Source organism: Erinaceus europaeus, chromosome 5 (genome assembly GCF_950295315.1).
Source record: "Erinaceus europaeus chromosome 5, mEriEur2.1, whole genome shotgun sequence".
NCBI classification, from domain to species: Eukaryota; Metazoa; Chordata; class Mammalia; order Eulipotyphla; family Erinaceidae; genus Erinaceus; species Erinaceus europaeus.
The window spans coordinates 124,934,045-124,946,586 of NC_080166.1; the positions used below are offsets into that span (position 1 = coordinate 124,934,045).

General features: G+C 46.5%; 1 protein-coding gene across 1 annotated transcript in view; it reads right to left on the reverse strand.

Annotated features, from left to right (window-relative positions):
• Positions 1–12,542, reverse strand: part of ABCC4 (ATP binding cassette subfamily C member 4) — a 274,755-nt gene that overhangs the window by 202,406 nt on the left and 59,807 nt on the right. The window contains exon 4 of the mRNA XM_007526845.3: positions 10,796–11,020. Within this exon, the coding sequence (XP_007526907.1) occupies positions 10,796–11,020 (225 nt within the window). The remainder of the gene's footprint in view (positions 1–10,795; positions 11,021–12,542) is intronic.

Below are 12,542 nucleotides of genomic sequence, written 5' to 3' on the forward strand. Positions count from 1 at the left end.
CAATTAAAGAAAAGCAGGGCTCAGGCCCAGGTGGTGGCACACCTGCTTGAACCCATATAATAAAATGCACAAGGACCCAGGGTCGAGCCCCCAGGCCCCACGTGCAGGGGGAAAGCTTTGCGAGTGGTGAAGCAGGGCTGCAGGTGTCTCTCTCCCCTTGGCCCCCCCTTCCCTCTTGATTTCTGACTTTTCTTTATCCAATAAATAAATAAAGATAAAAGTAAAGGGGGAAGAAGGGGGTCCCAGCAGTAGCTGGATGATTAGTATACCCAGTCAAGTAGACATTACCATGCACAAGCCCCTGCTCCCCATATGCAAGGAGGAAGCTACAGAAGTGATGAAGCAGGTTTGCGGGAGTCTCTCTTTCTCCTTATTTCTCCTTCCCCTTTCAATTTCTTTCTGTCCAATCAAATAAAATAGAGAGAAAGGAAGAAAGAAAGAAAGAAAGAAAGAAAGAAAGAAAGAAAGAAAGAAAGAAAGAAAGAAAATAGCTAGGAGCACTGAATTTGTTATGCTGGCACCACATCCCAGCAATAATCCTGGTGGCACTATTGTGTCATTGAACTAGAGGTGAGAATGCTTAGTGGACTAAATAAGGAGGTGAAAGACAAGTGCCTGGTGCTTCACTCTTATGTGCGATGTAGAGACAACTGAAACACGGGAATTTACAAAAAAAATAAGAGCTGTGGTATAATTATTGGGGGTGGGGCACACAATGCTGGGGGTGGGTGCGGTGTGAACCTATCCCCTCTAGAAGCTTTTGTTGTGTTTTGTTGTGTTTTGTTTTGTTTTAAACAGAGACTAAAAAAATAAAAATAAAGATAAAAACAAGAGTGAAAGAAGTCAAAGCACCAACACTTCCTTCAGAGGAGCAGGGCTAGGCCTGAACCTGGGTCACACACAGGAAAACAGTGAGCAGTCCTGCATCACTACAAGCCAGAGCTGAGCGATTCACCACTTTCAGCCCATCTTGGATGGAGCTTGAAAAAATTCATGTGAAGTGAAATAAGTCAGAAACAGAAGGATGAATATGGGGTGATCTCACTCTCAGGCAGAAGTTGAAAAACAAGATCAGAAGAGAAAACACAAGTAGAACCTGAACTGGAGTTGCCGTATTGCACCAAAGTAAAAGACTCTGGGGTTGGGGGGTGGGTAATACAGGTCCAGAAATGATGACAGAGGACCTACTGGGGGTTGTATTGTTATGTGGAAAACTGGGAAATGTTATGCATGTACAAATTACTGTATTTACGTGGAATGTAAAACATTCATCCCCCAATAAAGGAATAAAATAAACAAATAAATAAAATAAAAAACAAGCCAGAGCTGAGTTTGCTCTGTGAACAAACAAAACTAGCATGCAATCCAGGCGAGCTGTTTCACCAGCCCAAGTTTAGAATGTTATAAGCCACTGTGGAAGCACCAATGGAGGCAAAAAAAAATAAAAAAGCAATGTTAGTAGTTAAAACAAAAGCTTCTCCCACAAGCTGCCCTCTGGGTCACGAGAGAGAGAGAGAAGAGAGAATAGAGAGAGAGAGGAGAGAGAGACAGAGAAGAGAGAGAGAGACAGACAGAGAGAGAGAGAACAGAGAGCGAGAATACACAAGGTCTTAACCAGGAAGTCTGCACCAGGTAAAAGGAGACCTCAAACACTGGCCGCGCTGGTTTTGCCGGACACCTGGAAGTGGCTAACCCAGTAACCCAGTACCAGAATCCACTATAGGAACCACCCCAACCAGGAAACCAAGGGCCAGTCAGGCTGAAGGTGGCAATGAAAAGCCTCTGTCCTGGGGTCAGGCGGTGACACGCCTGGCTAATGACACACATCACAGTGTGCAAGGACCCAGGTTCAAGTCTCTGGTTCCCACCTGGAGAGGGAAAGCTTCAGGAGTGAAGCAGAGCTGTAGGGGTCTCTCTGTCTCTTTCCCTATCTCCTGCTCCTGTCTCAATTTCTGTCTCTATCCAATAATAAATAAATGAAAATATCAAGAGGAGAGGAGAAGATGGGGGCGGGGAAAGGGAAGGGGAGGGGGAGAAAAAGGGAAGAGGAGGGAAGAGGGAAGGGGGAAAGGGAAGAGGGAAACAGAGGAGAGGAGAGGAGAGATGGGGAGGGGAGGGGTGGGGGAGGGGAGGAGAGGAGAGATGGAGGCGAGGGGAGGAGGGAGGGGAGGGGAGAGAAGAAGAGGAGAGGAGAGATGGAGGGGAGAGGAGAGGAGAGGGGAGGGGAGAGGAAGGGAGAGGAGAGGTGGAGGGGAAGGGGGGAGGGGAGGGGAGGGGAGAGGGGAGGGGAGAGGAGAGGTGGAGGGGAAGGGAGGGGGGAGGGGAAGGGAGGGGGGAGGGGGAAAGGGAGGGGAGAGGGGAGGAGAGGTGGAGGGGAAGAGAGGGGGAGGGGAGAAGAGGGGGGAGGGGAGGAGAGGTGGAGGGGAAGAGAGGGGGAGGGGAGAAGAGGGGGGAGGGGAGGAGAGGTGGAGGGGAAGAGAGGGGGAGGGGAGAAGAGGGGGGAGGGGAGGAAGAGAGGGGGAGGGGAGGGGGAAGAGAGGGGAAAGGGGGGAGGGGAGGGGGAAGAGAGGGGGGAGGGGAGGGAAGGGGGAGGGGAGGGAAGGAGAGGGGAGGGGAGGAGAGGGGAGGGGAGGGGAGGGGAGGGGAGGGGAGGGGAGGGGAGGGGAGGGGAGGGGAGGAGAGGAGAGGAGAGGAGAGGAGAGGAGAGGAGAGGAGAGGAGAGGAGAGGAGAGGAGAGGAGAGGAGAGGAGAGGAGAGGAGAGGGAAAGGAAAGCCTCTGTCCCGTAAGCATTGAAGCAATCTATACCAGCCAACAAAACCAGCCTGAGGGTTGAGACTGACATGCTGCTTGTCCCAGATCTAAACACCTATGCAGTGCAGGTCTGACACTGAGGTGGGCAAGGACCAGTGGACGAGCCATTCTCAGTAGATAGCAGAGAGGTTCCCCAGTCTTCCACGTTCACCCCACACCATGCCCATCTCCTCAACCCCGAACCCCCACCTGCCCACGCTGGGGAATAGCCCTGTGAATTAAGTGGGGGACGTCCCTCTCATATGTCCTGCTCAAGAATAAAACAGGAGGTGAGTCTCCAGTCCCTCCATGGGGGAGAGACCAAGGCGCCCCAGGGGGCTCTGACCAGTGACTGGTGGTGACTTCCTAAGGCCAATGAGAATATTCAAACCACAGCTGCCTGGAGAAACCTACATTCTTAATGCTAATCAGATGACTTGACAGAAACCACAATCTGGGTTGTGCAACCTCTCGACTGGGTATGAAGTTCTGGAAAATTTCTTGAAGATTGAGGAACCTGATAAAAAACCTCTGACTGGAGCCGGCAGATTCAGATAGCAGAGCGGAGCTGATAGAGATGTTTAGTCCTTTTATCTTTCAGTTAAACAGAAAAATCAGCGGCTGGGAAGTGGCTCTTGCAGGCATGAGGCCCTGAGTTTGATTCTGGAATCATCTAAAGAGCTATGGGGGCCAAATGGTTTAGAACTGGACGGAATGAAGTTGTGGCTCTATCTCATTCCCTCACTATCAGTAATAACAACAACAACAACAACAACAACAACAACAACAACACACTTAGGGGGCAGGAGAACAGTTCACTGGGTACCCTGCAAGTGGCCCGGGTTTGAGCAGTAACACTACATGGTAGTTCCAAAGCCCCATGGGAATTTCTGTTCTGCAGTGCTTCTCCCTCCCTCTATTTCTCTCTCTCTCTCTCCCTCTCTCTCTCCCTCCCTCCCTTCCTCCTTCCCTTCTTCCCTCTTTCTCTGAACAAAGACTGGCCTCTAGCTGTGAAATTGCATGTGTATGACCAAAAAAAAATAAAAAAAACTGGAAAATCAAAATCAGTGAAGTGGAAATGTCAGATGATATAGTCACTATGGAAGAATGTAGCAGCTCTGTCCGGAAAAAAAAAAAAAAAAAAACCCAAGAGCAAATAATATAGAGACAGGAACTCACATATAGAGACAGGAACTCACAGTATGGTCTACGATTCCACTTCTGGCCAGGAAAATATCCAAAAGGACAAAAAAGCACAACCTTGAATAAGCACTTGTATACCCAAACTCATAGCAGCAGTTTTTAGACAGATAAAACAAACAGGGTCTGCTCATAGCTTGGAGTATTATTCAGCCTTTAAAAAGGAATTAAAGCTGGCCCTGAGCTACAGCCTGGATAAGCCTTAAAGACAGAATGCTGGGATGGGGAGACAGCATAATGGTTCGCAAAAACTTTCATGCCTGTGGTCCCAGCTTCATAACCCAATACCACCATAAGCTAGAGTTGAGCAGTGCTCTAGTAAAACAATAATATTAATAATACAATAAAGAAATGACAAAGAAAAAACACTATGCATAAACCAGACACAAAATGACAGAATGCTGCAGGATTACATGTTTGTGAGGGAACCAGAGTTTCCATTTGCTAAGAATTCAGAAAGCAAGTAGGAATAACTGTGTGGGGCAGAGGCTGAGGAGTGTTTCTTGGGGGACAGTCTCAGGTTGGGAAGATAGGAAAATTCTAGAAAAGATTTATGGGGACAACTGCACTGAATGTCCTAGATGCCACTGAACGGGACCTCTGAGATCTCTTGAGAACTAAAATGGTTCACTCGGTGTCAGGTATATTTTACTTGAAATCACCAAGAAACAAGAGTAATTTTAACCAAAGTCATGCAAGTCATGTAAACAACTAACAAGCTGGGGGCCAGGCAGTGGCACCCCCAGTTAAGCACATATATTACAGTGTGCAAGGACCCAGGTTCAAGTCCCCTGTGTCAGCCCTCGGCCCCACCAGCAGGGGAGAAGCTTCACATATAGTGAAGCAGGGCTGCAGTTATCTCTCTTACTCTCTCCTTCTCTACCTCCTTTTTCCTTCTCAACTGAAATATTTTAAAATAACAAGTTGTGTTTCTAGGTGATGCACTGCAGGTCACTCGATGTTCCTGTCTCTGACGCAGCTGGACTGTGAGTCCAGGGTTCACAGGCAAACTGTTTTTCTCCCAGGATTGGGGTTCAGAAGGGAGTGGCCCTGGGGCTCACTGCACATGTGCCCACAGGGCTGTGGCCCAGGAGCCAGCCCACCTGGGAAGGAGGGTCTGATTTCTTCCCCTTCACCAGATTCCAGACACAAGGCAGCATGGGAGGAAATTAACCTTTCCCACGCTTCTGGGGTTTCAGACTCCATCTCTGGCTTAACCAGAGCAATTGTGGCACTTACTCGTAAAGGGACAATTCTCTGAGGCTAATCAAGCCGGCAAATTAATACCTCCGGGAGATGTTTACATTCAGGTAAGCAAATGTGCCCCATCAGCTCGAATTTCCCAGACCTCCCAAAGGTGTAATGGGAAGAGAGAAAAACAGGTGGCCAACAGCTCACCTGGACAGCAAGGAGCTTTGTGCTCCTGAACCCACCCACCCCACCCTGGCCCCTCGCCAGGACTCCAGTGTTCAGTTTTCACAGCAGAGTTCTGCTGAGGTGTCTGGTAGACTTATATAAGTTAACCAGGGTCTGCAAAGACAAAAGCCTGGTTAATTTATAGAGAAAGATGAGATTCTCCTACATCAGAGAAGGGAGTTCAATTCAGTGGATTAATACGATAACAATAACCCACCCCTGTTGTGGCTTAAAATTGTAAGTACTACAGCTTTTTCGCCAGTCCCAGAGTTAGACCAGGAAACTCCCAGGCTTAGACAGCATTTAAGACTTATGCAAGCCCAAGGATTAGCTGCTAGCTGCTAACCATTCTGAATGAGAGTATCAGCACACAAGGCTCCACGCTCGGTAACTGAGTTAAGAAAGCTACCCCTGAAACCACAGTGGCCAGAGATTCCCTTCTGCCTCTGTTTACCCAACAGAACCCAATGTCAACTGAAAGATACAGAAACAGTGGGTGGTTAACCGACAGCAGACAGTGGGTTCCCATGCCAATCGGCTATCTCACTATTGAGGCACTTAGTTCCTTATACTGTCCAGCTGTCTTTTTTTTTGGGGGGGGAGGGGGTGACTATTCCTTAACTTGTTTATTCTAAGAATCTTTCTTTTTTTAATATTTATTATTTATTGGCTAGACACAGAGTGAAATCAAGAGAGAAAGGGGAGATCGACAGAGCTGTAACACCACTGCACCACTCATGAAAACCCCCCACCCCAGATGAGGACCAGTGGCTTGAACCATGGTCCTTGTACACTGTAATATATGCACTCAACTATAAGCATCACCTCCCTCCCAACCCCGCAATAAACTTTGTATAGCCTTTGCTGAATGCCGCCTTATTGTCTCCAGTCCGCTGCACATCACCAGCAGCAAGACGGCAAATAAAGTCTTACATCCGGGGATTCAGAAAGAGGGGCTGGATGGGTGCTTAGGAAAGGTCAGGAATGCAGTGCCCCATCAAGATGAAGATGACACTCTGGTGGGAGCTAAGGTGTGCTGAAACCCATCTTGGGGAACGATGGCACTGTAACCTAGTGACAAAACAATTCTGCAAATCAGTGTTTCCTCAGTTCAGTGGTGCACGTGTGCTTGTGTATTCCCACGTGTGTGTGCACGCACACACACATACAAGCACGCACACATATCTAATGATCATGATCAAGTTCATGGCCACGGTGAGGTGATGCACAAGCCAAAGCCTCCAGGCATCACCACCAGGCTTCCTGTCATCACCTGCCAGGCCACCAGGATCCACACAGTTGCCAGGAATTAAGGGATGGTGATACTGCATTCTGCTGAGAATCCTTGTCAACAGGAGTGCGAGAGAGGGACAACACGGCGGCCGGGAGGTAGCGCACATACTATGAAGAGCAAGGACCGGTGCGAGGATCCCAGTTTGAACCCCCAGCGCCCCACCTGCAGGCGAGTCACTTCACAAGTGATGAAGCAGGTCTGCAGGTGTCTGTCTTTCTATCTTCCCCTTCCCTCTCAATTTCTCTCTGTCCTATCAATAAAAGAATGGCCACAGGAGCAGTGGATTCATAGTGGAAGGCACTGCGGCCTAGGGATAACCCTGGGGGCAGAGAGAAAAAGAGAGAGAAGTACAACATGGAGAAGCAATGCTTCTAATTGATGCTGTTTGGTTTCATCCTTCAGTGAGAATTGCTTGCTGTTAAAAAAAAACTGTAATTTAAGGTACACTGTGTGATGTTCTGATGAACATAGGGATGAAGGGGTGAGAGTAACAACAGGCAGGCTCATCAAAAGATATTATCTCAGTTTCTCTGTGTGTTTTAAGATTCTTTTTTTTAGATTTATTTATTTATTCTCTTTTGTTGCCCTTGTTTTTTTATTGTTGTAGTTATTGTTGTTCCTGGTGTCATCGTTGTTGGATAGAACAGAGAGAAATGGAGAGAGGAGGGGAAGACAGAGAGGGGGAGAGAAAGATACTTAGAGACCTGCTTCACCACTTGTGAAGTGACTCCCCTGCAGGTGGGGAGCCACAGCTCTAACCGGGATCCTTCTGCCGGTCCTTGCGCTTAACCCACTGTGCTACCACCTGACTCCCGTGTCTTGAGATTCTTAAGATCTAGTCTCTCAGCAATATCTCATGCATACAACAGTTAAAAGATTAATGTTTTTCCTTAAAGAAAAATGGCTCAAGACAAAGAGACAGCCATGGTCAACTTTACAAAGAACCCTCTTAAAGTCCCTCATTAGCTGTGATGGTTCCTTTGTGAAAACATCTGGAATCCTCCCCTAAGAGTAAAGAACAAGGTAGACTATAGGATAGTTAGGGTGTTTTGTAAACCAAAAACACTGAACCCACTAAAATCAGGCCATCTTAAAACTTCTATCATATCCACAAAAGAGAAAGAAAACCTATTTAAAAATGGCTTGAAGGAAAAGCATCCCACAGGGGATAAGACCAAAGTTCTCTTCAAGAATGACTAAGGGGCTGGGAGGTGGGACTCCTGGTAGAGCTCACACATCACAGTGCAGTGAGCAAAGACCCAGGTTCAAGCTCCCTGTTCCCCACCTGCAGGGGGAAAGCTTCCTGAGTGCTGAAATAGCACTACAGGTCTCTCCCTCTCTTTTACTCTCTCTCTCTCTCTCCTCGTTCCCTCTCTCTCAATTTCTGTCTCTATCCAAAAAATGAATAAAGAAATATATTTTAAATACTGGCATGACAAACACAAACTCAGAATATAGTGAGTTCAATGTGGTACAGATTCCATTTAATTTAAGGCCAGATGGATCATTTAAAAAATAAATGCAGACAACAGCTTGGGTCCACCTGCATATCAGATGTCAGGCTCAGGAAAAAATTAGTATAGTCATGGGCCCTTTGAAATAGAACTTAAAAAGGCCTACTAGCTATCTTCAAAATGGAGACCCCCAAACCTTCATCTGCTATATTTCAGTCTTTAGGTTCATGATTAGTCAACAATTTGTTTAGTTCTACATGTTAGCTCTCTTTTCAGCCACCAGGTTCCAGATGCTACCATGATGCTAACCAGACGACCCCACCAATGTGTCCTGGAGCCCTGCTTCCCCAGAACCCCGCCCCACTAGGGAAAGAGAGAGATAGGCTGGGAGTGTGGATCGACCTGCCAAAACCGATGTTCAACAGGGAAGCAATTACAGAAGCCAGACCTTCCACCTTCTGCACCCCATAATGACCCTGGGTCCATGCTCCCAGAGGGATAAAGAATAGGAGAGCTATCAGGCGAGGGGATGGGATACAGCGGTCTGGTGGTGGGAATTGTGTGGAGTTGTACCCCTCTTATCCTATGGTTTTGTTAAAGTTTCCTTTTTATAAATAAAAATTTTTTTAAATAATAAAAATAATTTTAAAAAAATGAGCAGTGCTAGAGAAATAGTTGACAAGGCAAGGCACACACACAGCCCAGGTTTGAGCCCTGGCATCATCTGAAAGGAAGTAGGGTATTGCAGGCAGCTGTGGTGCTATGTTACCTATCTCTCTCTGGACGAGAAAGTAGTCCCTGAGCAGTGAAATCACACGTGCACGAGGCCCCAGCCCCGTGAGAGCTCATAATAATAATTTAAACAATCATCACTCCCTTTTTGAAACACATTCTTTTCTCCTCAGTTTGGTAGATCACTCTGACATGGAATTCCAATGTAAGTGAATGTTCTAACAAACAAGAAAATGTTTCCACAGAATATGAGATGCTGACACAAAAATATAAACATCAACTTGATACTACTCACTTTATGATTAGATGTCATGCAGTTGGGGGTGTGGTGGTCCCCTCTCAGGTAAACTATACTCCTTATGATTCCCAAGTTCCTGGGTTCAATCCCCAGCACCACATGGAAGCACCATGGACAGCACCAAAGGAGCTTCAAGGAGGTAGAAGGATGCTTTGGTGTCTCTTTTATTCTCTCCCTGTTCCTCTCTGTCCTCCCTGCCTCTCCCACGAGAAAATAAATAGAAAGGAGCCCTGGAGAAAGTATAGTGGTTCTGCAAAAGACTCACGCCCAAGGCTCCAAGGTCCCAGGTTCAATCCCCAGCACTATCTCATATCAAAGCTGAGCAGAGTTCTGGTTAAAACACATTCGAAAGAAATGAGGAAAACAGGTTTCACTGTAAAGATAGCATGATATGACAGACTGAGCATCAAAGGTAGCCCTGACCTGTTCTCCATAGAAAGCTGGTGTTAAAAACCAGTAATAGTTTTTATACCACCAATGAAAGGCATGCCAATCTGGAAAACAGAGGAATCCAGGTATAGTTTCCTTATCTGAGAGAGAAGAGAAAAAAAAGAAAGACGCTTGGAAGTAGTAATAGGTATAGGGGTGAAGGAGAAAGGGAATAGAGGCAAGACTATTGGGAAACAATGGGAGATACAGATAGCTATATACAGAGATACAGATAGATAATAGAATCAGCCCACATCAGTGACTTTGGGAGACTACTGCAGTTTCCAATGGAGGGGATGGGACACAGAATTCTGGTTGTGGGAACAGTGTGGAATTATACACTTATTATCTTACAAGTCTGTAAATCACTATTAAATCATTAATAAAATTTTAAAAATAATAAGTACTACAATATAATACCTGTGTCAACATATATTATCCTATTTACCAATTTCCAAAAAAAAAAAAAAGAAAGAAAGAAAGAAAACTGATAATGCTTGCTCTCAGAAAGCATGATTCCTTAGTAAAGCTTAAATGGTTCTATTTATAGAACATCTTTTTAAAAAAATATTTATTGATTTATTTATTCCCTTTTGTTGCCCCTGTTGTTTTAGTGTTGTAGTAATTATTGTTATTGTTATTGTTGGATAGGACAGAGAGAAATGAGAGAGGAGGGGAAGACAGAGAGAGGGAAAGATAAACACCTGCAGACCTGCTTCACTGCCTGTGAAGCGACTCCCCTGCAAGTGGGGAGCTGGGGGCTCGAAGCAGGATCCTTAGGCCGGTCCTTGTGCTTTGTGCCACCTGCACTTAACCCGCTACACTACCGCCCGACTCCCAGAACACCTTTTTTTAAAGAAATGATCAGCATCTTAATTTTTTAATATTTTATTTGTATCTATTATTCATGTTTGATAAGACAGAGAGAAATTGAAAAAGAAGAGGAAGAGAGAGAGAGAAAGACAGAAAAGTACCTGCAGCACTGCTCCACAGCTCATGAAGCTTCCTCCCTACAGGTGGGGACTGGGGACTTGAACTTGCCTTGCATCGTTGTGCATGGTAACGTGAATGCCAGGTGTGTCACTGCCGAGCCCCTTACTTGTCGCTGATGCAGTTTCTCCCAGGCACCTGAGCTGTTTCGAGGCAGGCAGGCATTGTAGCCCGAGTGGGACGACACTCACCTTTCGGTAAATCATGTGGCACATGGCGACCCTGAGCCGCATGCCAGCGCACTGGACGTGGTAGAAGTAGAGATGATGCAGGATGGCCAGGAGCAGCGTGCAGGCCGTGAGCACCGTGGCGTACACGTAGGCCTCATGCAGAGCTGTGGAGTCCGCGGGGTCATAGTTCTCAAAGTAACTGATGATTTTCCCCAAGAAGACAGGCTGAATTACTTTGGTGCCTTCCTAAAGGGGGGCGGGGGGAGCAGAACAGAAACAAACAAAATAAGGCTTTAATCAGAAATAAAAGTCGTTATCAGTTTTTCTGGAGGTGACACATCTTCCTTATTTCTTTGGGTCAAGAAAGTCTTTTCACAACGTGCCACTTCTGTGCACTAATCTCCAAGGAAAACATACCAACTCTGCTTGACAACAGAAATAACCACCCAGACTGTTAAGTTCAAAGACAATCAAACGGGAGTCCGGCAGTAGTGCAGCGGGTTAAGCGCACGTGGCAGCAAAGCGCAAGGACCGGTTTAAGGATCCCGGTTGGAGCCCCCGACTCCCCGCCTGCAGGGAAGTCCCTTCACAAGCGGTGAAGCAGGTCTGCAGGTGTCTATCTTTCTCTCCCCGTCTCTGTCTTCCCCACCTCTCTCCATTTCTCTCTGTCCTATCCAACAACGACAACATCAATAACAACAACAATAAAAAAAAACAAGGGCAACAACAGGGAAAATAAATAAATATATAAAAAATAAAATAAAACAAAGACAATCGAGCTTCAGGTCATTGTGTTGAGAACACAGATGCTGAAGAAACATTACAACCCATGATCTAGAAGACAGATCTGGCAAAACACCAGGATGGCTCTGGTCTGCAGTAAGAAAAGAAAATGGCGCAAGAAGTGTAAGGACTGGTTCGCCTACATGCAGCCCAGCTCACAGGCAGCCCAGTTACTCAGTATTCTCAGCATTCTCAGTATTTCCACCCAAAGTCAAAGTGTACTTACTGGGGCAAAACACTCAATACCTCCCTTCACCTTAACAGCCATTATAATCTAAGATATTAGCAAACACAGATCAGGAGAGAACCATGCAAACTTTCCGAGCCCATAAGCCACTTGTTGGCTGAGCCCAGAGAGTGAACTTTAGCTTCTGCTTTAGTAAGACAGGGAGGGCTTAGGCACCACCAACAGTATAGCTTCTCTGTGTCTGTCCTGGAACCTGGGATATTGCTCACGTGCTCCTCTCCTACGGAGTCAGAACTAAAACGCAGGGAGTCGGGCTGTAGCACAGCGGGTTAAGCGCAGGTGGCACTAAGCTCAAGGACTGGCGTCAGGATCCCGGTTCGAGCCCCCGGCTCCCCACCTGCAGGCAGGTCCCTTCACAGGCGGTGAAGCAGGTCTGCAGGTGTCTGTCTTTCTCTCCCCCGCTCTGTCTTCCCCTCCTCTCTCCATTTCTCTCTGTCCTGTCCAACAACAACGACATCAATAATAACTACAACAATAAAAACAACAAGGGCAACAAAAGGGAATAAATAAATGAAAATTTAAAAAAATAAAATAAAAAATAAAAAATAAAGAACTAGGACGCAGCAGAAACTGAGCTCAGAATGAATGTTATCAGCCTACGGGCCAAATCGAAGTCTGAGATGCCCAGAGATCCCAGGTTCAATCCCCAGCACATAATCTCATAAATAATAAATAGATAAAAAGAATGTCAGGGACCTGGGTAGTGGTGCATCCTATGTTACCATGCTCAAGGACCCA